The following is a 19,234-nucleotide window of genomic DNA, read 5'->3' as shown; positions in this document are numbered from 1 at the left end:
TGATAAGACTGCTCTTTGGTGCAGTTCATGTAGGGTCAAGTAGCAGAAAGCCAAGGCAAAACCTTCTGGTTTAAGCTTACAGTTCTGCCCCACAAACATCTGTCTCTTCCAGCCCCCGTTTCTATGTAAGATGAGACACCCACAGACTTCCCAGGTGTTTAGGATTTGTATTCATTTTCGGGGAATTTTATGAAAAGTCCCGTGTTGGACAAGGGACCGAATGGGTCCTCTTGAACAAGATAAGATACACACACAGCTGTTCGAGAAACAGCTATACAATATTTGTAGGAAATTATTAAACAAAACTATTGGTCTGATCTGAAAGCAACGCAGGTCGGTATAATTTAGGGTCTGTTTTTCACGTAGGCTCGCTTTAACTTTAATGAGGAGGAGGTCATCCTCATTCAGCTGCGCAGACGATGGAAACCGAATGCAACTCTAAAATTACCCATGACTAAAGTAGGTAGGACAATTGAGTAGGAGTTTTGAGGAGTACTAGTTTAGCCTCTGCCGTTGTGCAAAGAGATATAGTTGCTAGAAGAGAGCGTGAAATGATAGAATTCGCTGTCCGTGTAACTTGATTTTTTTCCTTTCTGGTACTGGGAAGGAACGTGAGCTCTGCATCGTCCAGTAGCAGCCTTTCACAGGAGCAAGTCTGGCTGATTACAAATAACCAGTTTGCTTATTTATCATGAATTGTGGAAGACACAAATGTCAGTACGTATTGTTCATTCAACGTAACCTGTGCCAGTAGGCGGAACCTCGGAGGATGCTTTTGTCCTTCCCTCTGTCGGAGCAGTGACTGTGTTGAGCCCGTCCCTTCTGTGCATGAATGGAGAGATTGGGCCTCACCGTTCTGAACAGTCTCACAGGCATGAACGTTTATAATTCACCAAAGATCTCTCGAGTGTTGTCTGGGAAAATGTTTTTGTTTTGTTCTTTGAGTAATAGAAGGCTAATATTAGTGCTTGTTGAAGTACTAACCATAATCAAATTAAAGGCATCAAGGCACAAGGCAGATATGTATTAGTGACTCAGAAGATAAAATTTGGGACATAGTCTTTTTTGAATCCAGAAAACAAAATGTTATCTTCCCTGTTTTCTCGTAACCCCAGTTTATTTAAAAATTCAGTCACAGTAAAATACAGAGCAGCCCGCAGATAGTAAACTGTTGGCTACTGAGAAGCTGGCTACTGACAGCATTTCCCTCCAGAACTGAGGCGGTGGGACCCGTGCTTCTGCATGCTGAGCCCCGCTCTGTCCCGAGCAGCTGGGGACACATCCCTGCTGGCTGAACACGGTGGATTCGAGACTTTTCCTCATTGTGTTAGGGTCATTGTGAGTTTCAGTTATTTTGTTTACTCTGCTTAACAACAACAACAACAACAAAACCCTTGCACTTTGAGTATGATATCATTATTTCTAAAGTAGGCTAAACTACCCTGTCAGAAGTAAAACATATTTCTAGTATTGTATGTTCCCATTTAGTCTCACCTAGTATTTCTTCAGTTAAGACTCTCCAAAGACAGTTGCCAAATTACTGTCTATAGTCCTTCCATACCTGCTTTGGTGCCTCATTTTGATAACTAAATAAACCACAGACTACCGTGTCTAATTTTGACATATGCAAAGTGTCTTTGTCTTGCTGGTCTTAAATGTTTGGGATTTATAGCATGAAGCCAATACAGATTTCTGGTCCCTGGAACGCTGGTGTGACCGCAGCCTGCCCTCCTGGGAAGGAATGTCTGTTGGGTGGCGTGAAGGGCACCTGGGGGTAATGTACCACCTTAGCTGTCTGTGCATGTGTTCTCTGCTGCAGGCTTGCCCATGCGGTCGTGCCTGGAGCACTCTGGTTTCCAGGTGACAGACACGATTCACGGTATAGTATGAGTCCTCTGAAGTTGGAGCATTCTCTACAGCTTTAATTTCTTTCTTTTAGTTCTTGGTTTCAAGAAATGTTTCTTTAAAGAGAAAGTCGTGATGCTTTCGTTAAGTAGCACCAGCTACAGTTTGTGCGTGTTTAAGATGTAAGTGGTTAAGATTTCAGAATGTTATGTAGTAAATATATCACCTTTTGTTTTGGGTTTTTTTTTCTGTTTTATTTTTTTGTCCAAGGCAAATCAGACTCCTTTCTTCTGTTTCCTCAGTAGAAAATGACAAACGTTCAGTAATTATAGAAATTGATGGACCCTCAACTTGAAAATTCGTAAGGAATATTTAGCCTCTTCTTCCTTCTTACCACTTTCAGCATTAAGGAAACACCATGCAAGTATTGATATTTGGGTTAGAGTTAGAAAGACAGTTTCCTCTTTGTCTTTAGCATTTAGTGTCCTCCCCCACCCTGTACCTCCGTGAAGCTCAGTGGCACGGCTCGGCCCTGGAAGTAGACACAGGCCGGAGGAGCGAGGGCACTCTGCCTGGAAGCGCGCTGCTTGCAAGTCAGCCCCTGGGATGCTTACACCCAAGGTGCTCGGAAGCCTTTGGAGTCTTGGGGCGGAAGGTTACCCTGGGTCAGACAAATTTTGAGACATCCCTGAAAGGAGCCTTCTTTACCTGGGCTTCCACTCACCTGCCCTTCTACTAGACTGTGTCTGCCTAGAGCCTTTAGAAGTCCTAGGCTCTTGTTGCTGTTCATCAGGGCATCGATTTTGCAGAGCCCAACAGGGTCACATTGTTTTAGGTTGTTCTTTGGGTAGGTTGCATAAGGTCTAGAGACTCACATAAAATGTTAGAAATCATTTGTCTGTTTCATCTCACAAATATGGTTTTATTAAAGTAGTTTAATCATGAAACCAGTTCCCTCATCATTAGCAGAATCTTTTATTTAAACCTATTGAAATGATGAGAGTTTATTTGGCTTAAACAAATTTAAAGAAATAAACCTGTTATATTGTGGAAGATCACCTGTAACTTACTTTTTTCATAGTCTTCTTTAAAGTACAAAAGCCTTTAAATGCAATTTTGTCAGAAAAGAAACATTTGAAAACTTGCACCAAATATATTTATTGTGAAAGTAACATCTACTTTAAAACACCTTTTAAAGTAAAGTAAAAAGTGAAAGTCCTCTATTGGCTCATCTTATGTCCCAGCTAATAGAATTAGGCTTTTAGGAATTTAGATTTTAAATTTAAAAGTGATTGGTTGGGGGGAGGGAATAGCTCAAGTGGTAGAGCACCTGCTCAGCATGCATGGGGTCCTGGGTTCAATCCCCAGGCCCTCCTCTAAAAATAAACAAACTAATTACCCTACCCCACCAAAATAAAATAATTAAGTAATACAGTAATAAAGTATTAAAAAAGTGGTCAATCAAAAATATGTTTCAGCTTTAAAAATCTTCTATAACTTTAAAACAGTATGTAAACCACATCCCCTTTATTATTGCTACCACTTTAGCCTGTTTTCTACATCGCATTCTAATGAAACTCAAGGATTGTAATGAATACTTGCAGATTCTCTTGAAGCCAAGCCCGAAATAGGAAGAAAAGAACAGGGAAGGTGGGAGGGAGTCAGTGGCAATATATTTTTAATCATCATTGGGTTTCTTCTTTTTTGTTTTTGTATCCTCTTTCTAGCCTACAATTCACTTATTTATTTAAAGCGTACAATTCAGTGGGTTTTAGTATGTTCATAGAATTGGGTGTCTTCTTAAGCATACCTGATGCATTCTGACTTCTCAGGTCTTAAAGTTGCAGTGTGTAAGAAATGTTTTATTACGGAGAATTTCAGATGCATCCAAAAGTTGACAAGAAGAGTGTAATGAGCCCTGAGGGCCCACTGCCCATCTTTCTCTCCCACCAGCCTTCTCTCATCTTTACCCTCATTCATTCTCCAGGGTTATTCTGAAGCAAGTTCCAGACATCATATTTCTTCCATGAAGGTTTCAATCTGTCTCTATTTAAGCTGATTTAAAAAAAAACAATGGAGCGGGAGGATATAGCTCTGCAGTAGAGCACATGCCTAGCACGCACACAGTCCTGGCTTCAATCGCCAGTACCTCATTTAAAAACATAATGAATGAATGCATAAACCTAATTACCCCCCCAATTGACCAAAATAATGTTCACATAAAACATTTAAATAATAATTTAATATTAAATAACCAATTAGTGTTCAAATTTCTAGTAAATGTTAAAAAAATTTTAGTTTTATTTTACAACTTTTTGAAAGCTAATTTTTATTAATATACAAGTTAGTTGGCAAGGAATTTGGAGTCATGTTAAATATTTGTACAGTATGTTTTAATACTGTTTCAAATTTTTGCTTCGGAAATAAAATCCCACAAATTCCAAGTTATATTTTACTTCCTGTCTTTCTGGACACAAGAGTCCTTGGGCCTGTTTTTTGGTGATGTTGTCTCTTGTTGCCTTAGCTCTGCAGGAGGCCTCTCCTCTCCCCTTTCAACGTGCTGGGTTTGAGATTTCCTGGTCTTATCTACAAGGTTGAGGGATCTGAACATTCTGTACTGAGGAAACAGAACAGAGGGCTGGACATGGCAGAAGTCCATATTGCCTTCATGATGGTGCTCTTACAGGATAAGTAATGCATTCACTTGGGGGTGGGTTGGAGGGGGCAGGGGTGAGGAGGTTATTAATGGGTTTCATCTCTACTCACGGTGCTAATATGTTAAAAAGGAATGGCTTTGAGAACTAAGCCAATTTGTAAATTGGATGAGGTGACTTGCTTTTGAGAGCACCATTAGACAAGGGAAAGGGACTTCTGTTGACTCAATAACCCATTAACTGTATCTCCCTAAGAAGATACAGTTCAAGTAATAACAGCAGAGGAATAACCATAGTCATTGAGAGTTTTGTACAGGTCAAATCCCGTTATGACACATTTCAGAATGTCCAAATTCCTTATTTGTCTTTTCCTACAAAGTATCAATATACAGTATACCAGATTATAGGACTTTTTTGTCCTTAACTTTCTTTGGGGGAGAAAAAGCAGAAGGATTTAATATTTGGGGGACATTTCAGCCACATTCGGCATTCTAATTAGCTGTAGCCACTTCCCCTGCTAGTGGGATGGCTGTGAGTCTGCCCATGGCCGGTTGTCTCCATCGCCCTTGGTTGCTCCTTGAGCTTCACAGCGCAGGAGTGTGTATTTAGTCGTGCTGTCTAAACAGTATGGTTAGCACCCGGAGTTGCTTGGCGCTTTGGGGGAAGACCAACATTAAATTAAAAGATAGAGTCCCTATGCATTAGGAACTTGCAAATATAGGTCTGATGCACTCAGGAGAGTGTTGGAGTTTAGGGAGGAGTAAAGCTTTCATGGCGCCTACTTACTCTTACTCCTCCCCTGGTCTTGCCACATCATACATCAAGCCATCAACAAAGTCCTAAAAGTATTTCTGGCACATTTTCATTTTTGTAGCTTTCATTGTAACGGGATTTAACCTGTAACATCTTTTCATCAGAGAAATGCAGATTACACAAATGAAAATATCATATATCCCCCACTTGTACTTTCTGTACTTCGTACACAATGTACTTAACTGTGTGTTAGAGATATTATCGAGTATGTATAGGTGCAAGTCTTTTGCAGATAGCTTCACATGGACGTAGACATTTATTTTGTTTACTTTTATATCAAGTAAACTAGAACATGTACTGCTTAAACAAAATATGCATTAAAGCGTCTGTGGAATGTTATTTCTGTGTGTAATCAATGGAGTGGTTGCTTTAAATCACTAGGTTTTTGATGGTGCTAGAGTAGCTGGTGTTGCTTAACGTGGCATTTTTTTTTCCTGTCCACACTTTCTACCCTTGGCACAGGTATTTTTGATAAAGCTGTGGAGTGGAAAGGTATGTTTTTCATGGGACGTTTAAGAATCTCTTACCTTAAAATTTTTAAAGAGCCTCCTTTATGGCCGTCGGTGTCTGACTTTGTCAGACTAGTTTAATTGCACCAACGTGTTTCTAGGGGCGGTATTTGAGTGTAACGTTGTGACCTGACATGTAAGTTTCTGACTTTTCCCCACCCCCTAATTAAAGGTAGTATGAAGGTTTTCAAAGCACCTGTGGTGGGGGGGTTGCTTTTACAAGGTAAGATCTGCCGTGAGGAAAGGATGTAGCCAGCGAGTTGCTCCTGGTATTAACAGTCCAGTTGTGTTATTGATAGAATCCTCGATACCAATAATTTGCAATTTCATTGAGGAAAGTGATGTAAAAGTATCTCTAAGTATGTTAAGATATGAAATAAGTTTAGGGACTGTATTATATCCACACGGCCCTCTTTGCTGGAGGAAGAATTGACACTGAGCCAGGGACAGCCTGACAGCAGGGCTGGGCTGGACAGCGGGAGTCGGCGGGCCTGTCCACGCAGCTCCTGTGCTGACTTCCCTGCCTGTGTGGGGTGTCCTCGGGCCCTGCCGACCACTGCTTGCTGCAGGCATGGGCACGCTCCCTGCCCTTGCAGGAAAAGAGCCTTCCTGGGGACAGCGTGGACCCAAAAGAACCAGCCAGCTAAACTGGTGAGCCGGCCTGGCCATTTGTCTTGAGGAGGCCTGATTGGGAGAGCGCCCCCCAGTGACTTTCCTCCAACAATGAAATTGTGAAAAGGTACTCGGGGCGGTGGTGAGACACAGCTGTGTGGTCTCAGCAGCACACCCCTTTCCTTGTAAAGAAAAGCAGCGATTCCTCGGGTGTAGGTACCAGTGCTAGGCACTGGTGGTGCATTTAGACCGTCCTGAGGGCATCGGGGGGCTGAGAAACACTCGCTAAAGTGATGTTGTGTAAACCCTGACTGTTCTGATGGTTGCAAAGTTAGTGTCTGCTCAGTGTCCCCCTCTCACCGGAAGTGTTTGCTTTTTCTCATTCATAGAGGTCCTGTAATAAGGAGGGATCCGAACAAGCTCAGAAAGAAAATGAATTTCAAGTAAGTAATTAAGTCCCTTCTGCGTCTGTGTGAGGTGTACGCTCTCTGCTCTGACAGCGCCTCTTCCCGGCCCCAGAGAGCCCTGCTGTGTCTGTCCGAGAGGACAGGCTTTCGGTACATTGGGCGCCACCTCAGGGAGACCCAGCGAGCCACAGGGGTTCCCATCCTCTACTGAGAGCTTAGGGAACGGACGTTTGGTGTCTTTAGGGCCATCTGAACAGCTTTTGGGGTGCTAAGAGGTGGCAGCCTTGGGTAACCTTTGTGTGTGATTCTCTGATGTGAAGGCGACCTGGCTTTCCCACCGTGTCACTGCCCAGCTGTCCCAGTGGCCCCTGTTCCCCCGGGCAAGAAGGAGTGTTTTTTCCTCTGTGTGGTACCCAGGTCCAAAAGGCTTCTTCCTAAAGCACCAGATTTGAGTGAAAATGACCCTGCTCTCTGAAATGCATGTGTTCAGAAGAGCTTGAGGCCGAGAGCACTGAGGTATCGACCTTCCCCTCTTTGAGGCTCAGAAATGGGGAGTCTGGAGTAGTGATCCCCACACTCTCCAAGTACGTGCAGATTTGTATATAACGGGCGGGTGGGTATAAGATGGGTATCTACACCATGAGATCTACTGACTTTACTCACTGTACACTAGTTATTGAAATGACTGAGAAAGAGAAATTAAGAAAAGGTGAGATTGTGAAGGAATGAAAATGCTGATACTTCCCCCTCTCGTTTCCATGGGTGTTCTGCTCCTGGGGACTGTGGTCTGGAGGACCTGGGACTTGTGCTGTCTAGGGTGACACCGACTGAGAGGCCGTTGGGTGGGAAGTGACTGACACTCCATCTTCAACCCTTCGGGACCCTTCGTGTGGAGACCCTCGTCCATCTGGGTCATTTAAACTGTTGGGTCCTAGGGCCTCCGTGACACTAAATCCAGAGTATACTTTTAATTCTCATTTTATCTTGACTTAGCAGCTAAGGGAGCTACGACAGAGACACAAAGTGAAGGCCTCTCCTTTCATCCCCTCCTCTTTGTCTTCTTTCTCGGCTCTTCTCTTGTCTTAAGTGCTCGGAGTCCCCAGCCCGAGGGCCTGCTCCCCTGCTGCCCTCTCTCCCCGGTCTCGTCCTTGCATTTCTCCTAGAGACCAAGGGTTTGCAGCCCCGCTCCTCCAACCCTCACCCCTGCTTGGGACGAATGCCAGCTGCTACCCTTCGTCTCCTGGGGTGTCTCCCCACGTCCAAGACTGAATACACATTCCCCTCCTCTCCCCTCCCCCAACAGCAAAGTCAAAATCATCCTCTTGGGCAGGCCAGGAAGCAGGGGTCATCTCCGATACCCCTCCCCCGCCACTCCCACGTCCAAGCCACAAGTCTTTTGGTTGTTTTCCTGGGACCTTGGCTCTGTTGACTTTCTCTCCATCTGTACTGGCCACCTGCCTAGTCCATGCTGCCACCAGCTCCCCTCTGGGCTTCCATGTCCACTCTTGTTACCCACAAACTGTTTCCTTCATCATTGTCAGAGTCAGCCTTTTGAACTGTTTACCTGATCATGTCAGCCTCTTGCTTAAAATCCTTTGGTGGTCACTCTGCCTTGGGCCAAGTCAGGTGGGCTTTATCCTACCAGGTCCATGGCCTGTGGAGCTTTCCAGTCTCATCTCACACCGTCCTCCCCTGTTCCCTGCTCTCCAGCCATGTTGCCATAAACTGTGTGGTTCCTTCCTGCTCCAGGGCCTTTGTAGGTGCTGCTGCTTCTGGCTGGAATGCTCCATCCTGCACCCATTTCCCACTCCAACTTCCACTTATAATTTGGACTTCAGCTTGAAGGTTGCATCCATAGGGAGTCCCTTCCTGCTCTCAAACTAGGCTTGCCCCTCCATTTCACGCTCCCACAGCACTGTTTGCCTCTCCTCTGTACTTTCAGGGCTGTATGTAAGTGTTCAGTATTATGTGATTGATGTCTGCCTGCTCTTGTGAGAGTGAACTCAGGGCGGGACCTAGCTACCTCTTGTGGTCTCACTTGGCTCTGCTGCCTGGTGTGAGGGGTGCAGTACAGAATCGTTGAAAGCTTGCCACAGCTCTGGAATATTCTGCCCCTTGCCTGTGGGTGCACACACTTCTCATCCCTTCCTCTCATCAGTCCAAGATGCCCTCGCTTCAGGTGACCTGTGAGTCACTCCCACGCCACTTCCCCCCAAAGCTGGCTGGGTTTCCACTTCCGCCTGGGGCCCAGCAGTTAATAGTCAGAGGTGCTGTGACTTCGTTTATGATTCTTTTGGGTCAGGATGTAGGCAGTTGGCTGTCAGAGCAGGGAAGGTGATTGGTCTTGTCTGAGCCTTTTTGGATGGCTGGTCTTTGCCCCCTTCTGAAGGTTTCCTCCCCTGACTCGCGCTCTCTGGAGCCCCGCTGGCCCCGGGGCCCCTCCCCCGCAGCCCCTCTCCAGGAGGACGTTTTCCCATCACCTGCCAAGTGCTTTTGGACCACTGGTGGGTTTGGCATCTTCTTGCTCCTTCCTCGTTGCTGCTTCTCTGTTGAAAACCCCAGTTCCTTTGAGGCTTGTGCCCTGGGGCTCTGCCATCCCCACCCCTCCTGGCAATTGCCGTGGTTCATGAAGATGTCCTTTCTGGCCCAGTCTTTGAACGCAGACACCTCCTTGCCTTCTCCGTGCCTGCACCCCAGCAGCTGAACACTGTAGAGAAGAGTCACCCTGTCGGGAGGACTGGCTCCGTTTCCATCTGTGATTCTGAGCCTCAGAAGGGGGTCTCTCCGGTGGGCTCACCTCCCCAACCCAGGCTGTCACGACTTATCTTTTCTCATCAGACGTCCCCCTTGTCCCCTGAGCAGGTGCTGTCACCTCATTCTTTGATGGCTGCTGGTTTCTCATCCCTCATCTTTCCACTTGGAGATACAGCAGTCTTTCCCACTGACTGGTCCTCCCCTCGTGCCCCACGTGCTGTGCACTGGCCGCTGCCTGTGCAGAGAGGGGTGATCTCGCAGTTTAGGTTTGGCTCATCTTGTCTCATGATTGGATGAGGTTTTGCATTTTTGGCAAGAATACCAAAAAGAAGCTGTTATGTCTTCGTAAGAGGTTAGTAATCTCAGTGTTCTTATTAGTGGACTTTAATTTTTTTTTAAGAAAGAAAATCAGAAGCATGAAATGAAAAGTCAACCTAACACCTTCTCATCCCCGTCTCCTTCCCTCTTCTACTCGCTCTCCACCTGCCCCCTCACTCCTTGAGCCATTCTTGGTTTGTCACCAACAACCTCCGTCTTGCCAAATGCAGCAGCCACTATCCTCTGCCCTCTGCTCGTCGCCTCCACGGCACCTGACACAGAGCACCACGCTCTCCCCATCCTGACCTCGGTGCCCTCACTTCAGCTGCCTCCTCTCCTGCCGCCCCACCTGCAAGTGGAGGTTCACCGGGCGGGCTGTAAACCTCTGATGGGGCATCAGATGTCAGCGTTCTTGTCAGTGAAATAGAGTAGAAAATAGTAGACAGTATCTCATGGTTGTGGGCAGGTAAGGTTTGTGGCATGGGTGTGTGTGTGTGTGTGTGTGTGTGTGTGTGTGTGTGTGTGTGTGTTATGGTTGCCGTGTCATGTGTGTCGCTTACTGCAGGGACAGTCGGATGAAAGCTCAGCTGTAAGTGCTGGGAGCTCTCAGGCTCTGTGCTGCATCCCCCTCTTCGGCCAGTTCATTAGCTTTAAATGCTCTCCGTATGCCAAGGACTGGATATCCAGCCTGGACCTTCCTGATAGCTCAGACCCTCCACAGCCCCACCAGCTGCTCCAGGCTGACTCTGTCCTCTGCTTCATTTGTGACTCTGCTGATCCCTCAGGCTCCACTGCCCTCTTCCCACCCCTCAGGCGTCAGGTAGCTCCTTGGAGGTGGCCACCCCCTCGCGCCCAGTCACGAGCCCTCTGCTCCTCCCTGCAGGTGCCACGGCCTGCTGATGGCCTTGCTTGGCTCCGGCTGTTTCTCTGTCCGGCTTCACACAGGCAGTGGTCGCACGTGTCTTGTTCGTGTTTCCCAGGGCTTTCCCAGGGACAGAGTACACGTCAGTAAATATTTTGGGGGTGAATATATGAATGAAGATTTCTGAAGCCTGTGTAAATAGTTTAGTTGAGGTGTTGATCTCTCCTGGGAGAGCAGGGCCAGCTGTGCCTGGATGGCCCAGGCCGAGAGTGGGCGTGGTGGGCAGTGGACCAGTCCCATCCCCTCCGCCCGTCCTTCCCTGGGCTCGCTCTCCTCATATCAGGAGACCCAGTGATGTCCTCGTTCTCAGATCACCTGCTGTTCTTCGTAACCTGTCAGTTTTCCTTGCTTGTGACTTGGCATCTTTCATTTTCTTCCTCTCCAAATTTTTTCCTCCACAACCAACCCCCTCCCCACTGTGAATAAATATTGAACTGTGATATCACATAAGAGCAGAGGTGTGTCTTGTTCAGTGTTCAGAGCAGTGCTGAAGAGAGCTGGAAAGTTCCTACATCTCTTTCCATCTTCTCCCTACCATCCTGGTGATGGGCTGACTGCTCTGGACGATCTGGACAGTGTGTTTTGCCGAGGTACCAGGAACAGCACTGCACGTGAAGTCGGTCCCTGGCAGCCTTTGTACTGGGTGGACATGATGTGCAAAATGCTAAACGTACTGAAATTGTAAAATGGGGCTTCAATCTCTGTATGAAACTAGACGTTTCAAACTCAAAAGGATATTTGGGATTGGGTGCATGTGTGTGTTTTGTACGGGGCCAACCCCAGTGCCCTTCAGCTAAGTCACTCTACACAGAAGTTGAAAACCAAATTTTAACTCCAACAAAATTCCAGATACGAGGACAGAAGAAATCCTGGTCCTACTCTTTGGAAACTGTCAGAGGATGGGTTGGAATTTTGAGGAGGGAGATTGTACAGAGGGCACGAGGCTGTCAGGAGCTGCTGCCGGCAACCCACCCAGGCTGGGCCCGTGAAACCGGCCTCCACTCGGCAGCAGAGAGTTAGAGACGCTTTGCAGACCTTTGGGTTCAATCCCCATGGGGTGTCTCTGAGGCGGGAGATAAATGGGGCCAGTAGTGACCGTACCCACCACGTCTGCAAGAGTACACAAGTGAGTGACAATATTTTGCCAGCTAACTCGAGCTGTTAGGAACTTGTTATTCTCTGGGGGTTTAAGAAATGAGACCCGTCTAACAACCTTGACTCAGCAATTGATAGACTTATAGACAAAAAATCAGCAAGAATACAGAAGAATTTACCAATAAAATCAACCAACATGATCTAATTGATTTGTAGACTACTTCACTCAAACAGCAGCAAAACACATATTCTTTTCAAGCATCCGTAAGACCTTCACGGATAGACTGACTATATCCTGGGCCATAAAACAGCCCACAACAAATTTTTTAAATTAGTATCATACAGTGTGTTCACTCATCATAATAGGATCAAACTAGAAATCAATTAGAGAAAGACTTCAGAAAAATATCTAAATACTTAAAAATGAAGCAATACCCTTCTAAATAATCCATGGGACACAAAGAAAGTCTTAAAGGAGATTCCAAAATACATGTAACTAAATGAAATTAAAATAAGGCATATTCAAAAAAAAAAAAAAAAAAAAAAGAAATGAGACCCGTCTGCCAGCAGCTCCTCTGCTGAAATCCGTGGACGCTGTGTCTGGGTTGTCATTGTCAGTCTGCTCAGGCTGCCATAGAAACCTGTCCAGTGGTGCAAACAACAGACATTGATTCTTCACGGTTCTGAAGGCTGGTTCTGGTGATGGCCCCTTCCTGGCTTGCAGGTGCCATCTTCTCCCTGTGTCCTCATCTGGTGGAGGGAGAGACAGACAGACAGGGAGCACCGAGTGAGTGTGTGAGCTCTCCAGAGCCTCTTGTAAGAATATGGATCCTGTTACAGCGCCATCCTCATGGCCTCACGTGAACATGGTCACCTCCCCTGGCCCCATCTCCAAATACCATCACACTAGAGGTTAGGGCTTCGACAGATGAATTTTGGGAGGACACTGTTTTGTTCATAGCAATCATATGTACAGAACTGCAAGTCAGTGACTAGAGATCGGGCCTGACAAGGTGACAATGGTCAGGTCTTAACTGTGGGGTTACCCGAGGGGGAGGCTAGACTGCCAGCAGACCCACCTCCCCCCGCCAGAGGTAGAAGTGACTGAATTTCTTTTTATTTTAATGAGGCCACATACCAGAAGTAAGTAGCTTTTCTTTTTACTTTTTTGTTTTCATCTCACTAACTTTAGAATTCTGTCACTGCCTAATGAGTTTGTCCTGTTAAGTCTCCTAGTCCGCTTTTTGCGATATGAGTGTGTTTTAAAGAGCCCTGTTTTATTTTAAACACTTTCTCTGAGATCCTATACCCCACAGCCCCTTTCTTAACAAGGGGTGGATGAGAATCATCTGAAAGTGTTTCCAGACCACACCTGCTGGCCCCCTCCTGACGCATCGACTGGGAAGCTCCATTTGTAAAAAGCTCCTTAAGAGGCTGGGGTGCAGCTCTGGTTAAGGACTTTCTTCCACCTTCTTCACCCCAACAGGTGGAAACTCTTAAGCTATAATTTGCTGTTTAAGAGAAGGGGACTAAGGGATGGATTTTGAGGGCAAAATGACTCTAGGTCCCATGTTAGTTATTAGGAATAACTAAAGGCAGAACATTGGAGCATCCAAGAGATTTTGATAAGAAGATAAACACTGAATGCCAGGGAAGATTGGGAATGAGAGCAGAAAACAGAAACCGTGAGTGAGTGCTCTATGCGAGGTGTTGTTTGGAACACAGCCCTGCACCCAGATCTGATCTTTAGTCCTTAAGCATCTTGGACCCGCAGACCAGCTTCAAGGCCATCACTGGGCACTCGAGACCTGAAAGCAAGGTCAACCCTCAGGGGAAGGGGTGGAATTGCTGTGGCCTTTGATAAGATGCCAAGGGTTGAGACTCATGTACGTTTTAAAATAATTAGAAGTGGTAAAATATTGATACTGTTCTATTTTTGGAACCAGTGACCTAAATTCAGCTTGAATCTTAAATCTTGTCAGTAGAGTGTGGTGCTCAGCATGGGTCCTGCAGTTTACAAGTCTGCTTCTTCATGTTAAAAGTGGGAATAATAATATCGATCACGCCCAGGCATAGAGTTGCTGTGGGAGTAGGTGACATTGCCCACGGGAAGGAGCGTTTGACGCCAGCACATGGGCAGCACTCAGTAAACATCTGGTCTGTTGCCATCTGTTTCAGAGCGCCGAGGCCATGGTTCTGGAGAGCGTGATGTTCGCCATCCTCGCAGAGAGGTCCCTGGGCCCAAAGCTCTTCGGCATCTTTCCCCAAGGCCGCCTGGAGCAATTTATCCCGGTAAGATATATTGGAGACTGGAGCCCTGGAGAGAGGATGGGGCTTTGTCTCGTCACCGCGGGAGCCCGAGATGCCATGGTCCGAAACGTGATCTGTAGTATCACAGAAGTAAAAGGAAAATTTCTACTGAATTCACATCAAAGCCTGTCTTTCTTGCAAAAGATCAAATCAGAAACGCACAGGCCTCCCTCGTTCTGTTGCACCTTGCAGACCCTGCGTTCTTTACACGTTGAAGGTTTGTGGTGGCCCTGCCTTGTCAGGTGGTGGTTAGCATTTTTGAGCGATGAGGTGTTTTTAATTAAGGTATGTATGTTATTCTTTGAGATGTAAGGCTATTGCTACTTCATAGGCTACAGGAGAGTAAACATAGCTTTCCTATGCACTGGGAAACCCCAAATCCGTGTGACTCACTTTGTTGTGGTACCAGCTTCATTGTGGAGGTCCAGAATGGAACCCGCAGCATCTCCGGGTGGGCCTGTTTGTGCAGCCTAACTTGTGTTGTCCCCTAAACCTGCGTGCCCTGAAACCTCCCCCTTACCTTGTCTCTCAACTTCTCGGCCTTCGATACAGAGCTTGCTGCAGAGCCTCGGCCCTGACCGCGTGGTGCCACCCACATCTCTGGTCTTTGTCCTGAGGGGACCACCGTTGTCCTTTCCCTTGTCTCCCGCTGTCCTCCCTCACTTCAGAGTCTCCCCTCCCCTCATATGCCCATTGGGTTCCTCTCACGTTTCACAGCCCAGCTCAGATCCTGTTTCCAAGAGTTGGGCTGTTGTCCCTTCTTGCTGTACGGAGGTGTTTTTGGTGTTGCTGTGCCGTCTCCCAGCGTGCCTTGTTTAGACTTACGTGTGCATGGTCCTCTCGGCCCCCACGCCCCAGAGAAGGCTTGGAGCCCCAAGCCCTCCCTGTAAAGTGTGTGTTGGGCGCCTTGGCCTGGTGACCACTGGTCTGGGTGGAGATGCTGAGCCTGGCTGGCCTGTGTTCCCACTGGCAGAAGGGCTCCCTTCTCAGCCCCTATGAGCTCCTTTTCATGCCTTGCCTCATGTGGTGTCTTGGCCACAGGCGGCCTCAGTGTGCAAGGCCACCCTGCACAGTTGTGCAGACAGTGCAGAGCACAAGGACACCTGGCCAGTGGGGTGCTCTGCTCACCACCCTATGTCCAGCGGGGGCTGGAGGATGGGGGAGGGGGACCCACATGGCACCACCTGTGCCAGCCACCAGCCTGGGGGTCTGTTTAAGCGAATAGGTGTTACCTCCCTGTAACAGAGTATGCCAGTCTCTTCCCTGGTACCTCGCTATAGTTTTATTTATAATTTTCCCAGTGAAGATAGTGACATCTATTTAGCTTGAGAATCAAATGAGTTAGTGAGGTCTTAGAATTTTGGAAATACAGAACACTTCATGTGGTTATAAGTGATAACGTGGATGCGTCTCAGAGACATAATATTGAGTGATAAAACCAAACTGCAGAAGACTGCAAGTGGGATCACTGTTTTTATAAAGCCCAATAAAAAACAAGTTAAAAATTGTTTAATAAGGAAATACACATGTGGTAAGACTTCTGTTTTAGAAAAGGCAGGGGTCCAGCAAACACAGCTCAGGATAACGGAGGTGTCTTGTGGATAAGGAAGCTGGGATCATGGCACGCAGGTTATCATGTCTGTGGAGCTGATCCTCTGCTAGTGTGAAGTTCTGTGCTCTCGCATATGTGTGTACTACATAGTAAAGATTTTTTAAAAATTCTTTTAAAATACTAGGCCGAACTATATGAAACTGCAAACATTTAGCTGTTTTTGCCCGCCAGAAGTGGCGATTTCGTTTGGCTTGGCCCCAATACCTGTGTTATTTCCCAGTTTACGCTCGAGCACTGCCCCTTCGCTTGTCCCTTCGCCATCCTTCAGAGGACACATGAGCACAGTGACCTCCAGGAGTGGTAGCCAGTCTCATGTTTCTTTGTGCTGAGAAAGGCACTTGGAGTCCAAGATTTGTTCATCTTGGGGCACGTTAGCTTTAAATTGTCCACGTTGCCAAACCCGTTACTGGCATTTTGTAACGGAGCCCAGTGAGGGCTTGGGACCTGCCCGAGGAGGCCTCCGTGTCCCGCTGCCTCACGCCAAGCTCCCTGTCCTGGTTGGACATCACACTTGGAGGATTCTGGGGTTGAAGGGAGCAGTGAGCCTTTGTGGGGACCCCCAGTGAGGCACAGCCCAGGGCCTCCCTGCATCGTCTGCCCCAGCGCAGAGCCCCGTGGAGGACTTGATGCTGGTTCCCATTTTACAGAAACTGGAACACGAGGTGCAGAGGAGGCAGCCCTTGGCTGTGCAGCTCTGAAATGGGTATTAAAGGCAGAAATTGAGGTGGGGTTTCTCTAACTCGGGACACTCACTCTTAACCCCTGTGCTGTACCGCTTGGGATTGTCTCTTGGGGTTTCTGTAAGGAAGAGGTTTGCTTGGAAAAGGGAGGTAGGAGCTCCCATGGGGGCTATGAGGGCAGCCAGCATGCACGTGGCCTCAGGCTGGTCCTCTGTGCAGCTCTGCCCGAAGAGCCTGCTGCAGGCTGGGCTGGGTGCGGGTCGGCACCGAGGGGACGGTGGGGGGGAGATGTCCCCGTCTGGTGAGAATCTGCACTGAGCACTCCACTCACCTGCCGTCTGTCTAAGGGGGTATCCCTGCTGGACACCGGTCACATCATAAACTGCTGAGGACCCAGTGCTTTTCACCAGGGAGAGAGCCTTCTCTTAGTACCAGGGAGAGAGACTAGAGGGCAGGACCGTAGATGCTATGATTGTACATGAGAAGGACTCTCTTGCAGTTAAAGGGGTGCAAAGCAAAATGGACCTGGGGAAGTGGCTGGCCCTCTCTGAGAAGCAGTCTGTGGGCCCCGTGCCTATCCGGAAGGAATTTTGTGTTCTGGACGAGACTTAGGTGCCCTACAAACCTGGCTTCTCGCTCTAGGATTATGTGATCTCACACTTCAGGGTTAACTAGATAAATGGCACTTTCTAACTCCCTTTTTTATCCCAGAGCCGGCGATTAGACACTGAAGAATTAAGTTTGCCAGATATTTCTGCAGAAATAGCTGAGAAAATGGCCAGATTTCATGGTATGAAGATGCCATTCAATAAGGAACCAAAATGGCTTTTTGGAACCATGGAAAAGTAAGTGGTCGGGCCTCTCGGCCCTTGCCTAGCTTTCCATCAGTGGCTCCCAGAGGCGCCAGAGCAGCTCTTGTTTACTGTGCTGACCAGAGGCCTTCCCCTTCCACTGGTGCCCAGGCAGGCTGTCCACTGGCAGTGTTCGTCTCATGAATAAATCTTTCCTGCGTGTAAAAATCAATTCTTAAACCAGGAAACAAGAGTGTACAAATGTTACCAAACAGGTTGAAAGGGCAGAAAATCCACTTCCTAGAGTTTGCTGAGCCCCAGGCCCTCCCCCTTGCCTCCATCTGGGGGTGGGGGGCCCTGCGGGTTTGATGCGATTTCGTTGAACTAGAGCCCCAGGAGCCAGCCCCAGGGGATGAAGCATTGATCCTCTTCCCCCTCTTTTTTTGCAAGATATCTGAATCAAGTGCTGAGAATTAAATTTACTGGGGAATCCAAAGTTAAGCAGCTCCACAAATTCCTCAGTTACAATCTGCCTTTGGAGCTAAGAAACCTGAGGTGAGTATTTGCGTCCTTTCCTGGCGCAGTAAGTGCGTCTGTCCACAATGTCCATGCTGCTCTCAGTGCACATCACAGAGGCTGCGCTTCAGGCCTGGTGTTTGACGCTGGCTTTGTGGGTGAGTTTGAACAGATTTATTCTGTCACCTGGAATTAAAGTCTTACACACACAGCATTGCCTCTTCTCTGGTCATCCAGGAAGGCACGCTCCACGGAGCACTCACCGGTGACTAGGGCGGGAGGTTTTTTCTGAAACAAAGCAAAACAAAAACCGTGGGGGCAGGCAGGGGTGAGGGGGCGTCAGCAGCTGAGGGGAGCCATTCAGCCCGAGCTTTGGGGGATGGAGTAAGAAATCTGACAGTGGTTTCTGAGTAGAGGCTACGCCTTGGTGTCCCCAGGGTACAGGGTATTCAGGTCAGAGTGAGTTTACCCCTTAATTACTCAGATACCTGAGTCTGCTGTGCCAGCATCCTGATTGGTGCTGAGGAAATGGGGACCAACACATTCTTCAAGGAGCTTCTCTTTTGTTAGGAGAGAGAGGAAACAAGTAAATAAAATCATACAAGTTGTGACAATAGCTGTGAAGGAAACCAGAGGTCGAAACAGACCCACAGGGGACTCTGCCTGGGGCCCCCAGTCAGACGGCTCTGAGGAGAGCTCTCTGGAAGGGGAGAGTGTGTGTGGGGATCTGGTGGCAGGAGGGCGCTGGGCGTGCCCAGCCTGGGTATACCTGGTTGGAGCTGTCACCACGGCACGGCCATCTTCAGAGTTCCGGGGAAAACCTCATATTGGGCCATGGGTTGGTTTGGGGCACTGATACAGTGCGGGGCCGGTGGAGAGAGCATCTAATTATAAGTCTCATCAGTAAGAGCAAAACCTTCTTTTCCCAGATCACTACTTGAATCCACTCCATCTCCAGTTGTGTTTTGTCACAACGACTGTCAGGAAGGTAAGAGTTGTGCCTGTTGTGCTGAAGCCGGGGTTTGTGTGTCTGCTGAGAACACCGCTTCCAGTGGGTGTGACAGATGCGGGTGCCCACAGAGAGAGGACCAGATACACAGTCACGGTGCAGCCGTGCCACGGAGGCTTGTAGCACCAGAAAGGGAAGGAGGGTAGGGTTTTACACAGAGCAAGCTCCAGGATACGTTAAGAGGAAAAAGAAAGTTTTAGAATATCATGTAGAGTATCATCCCATTTCTGTAAGAAAAAAATCTGAGAATACTTGCTAAAGTGAGAGCTGGGATGAAGGACTGAAACTTTCTGTCACGTAATTGTTCAGCGTTTAACTCCCTTCGGTAAATATATGTTCTGGGATCGCGTGCTAGAGTGAGGCGGCCGCCTCCGTTGGCTCCGCGCC

The 19,234-nt window shown here is 47.6% G+C and overlaps 1 protein-coding gene across 7 annotated transcripts in view; it reads left to right on the top strand.

Annotated features, from left to right (window-relative positions):
- Window positions 1–19,234, top strand: part of CHKA (choline kinase alpha) — a 55,543-nt gene that overhangs the window by 24,236 nt on the left and 12,073 nt on the right. For 2 of the 7 annotated variants that reach the window (XM_032490012.1, XM_032490014.1), the window contains exons 3-8: window positions 5,775–5,804; window positions 6,823–6,876; window positions 14,108–14,221; window positions 17,243–17,376; window positions 17,773–17,877; window positions 18,768–18,826. In XM_032490012.1, coding sequence (XP_032345903.1) covers window positions 5,775–5,804; window positions 6,823–6,876; window positions 14,108–14,221; window positions 17,243–17,376; window positions 17,773–17,877; window positions 18,768–18,826 — 496 coding nt within the window. The remainder of the gene's footprint in view (window positions 1–5,774; window positions 5,805–6,822; window positions 6,877–14,107; window positions 14,222–17,242; window positions 17,377–17,772; window positions 17,878–18,767; window positions 18,827–19,234) is intronic. The other 5 variants (XM_032490013.1, XM_032490016.1, XM_032490015.1 and 2 more) reach the window with 3 other exon arrangements.

The sequence above is a fragment of the Camelus ferus genome, chromosome 10 (genome assembly GCF_009834535.1).
Source record: "Camelus ferus isolate YT-003-E chromosome 10, BCGSAC_Cfer_1.0, whole genome shotgun sequence".
NCBI classification, from domain to species: domain Eukaryota; kingdom Metazoa; phylum Chordata; class Mammalia; order Artiodactyla; family Camelidae; genus Camelus; species Camelus ferus.
Note: the sequence above shows the minus strand (reverse complement) of the source record. Positions and strands in the feature narration are given on the sequence as shown.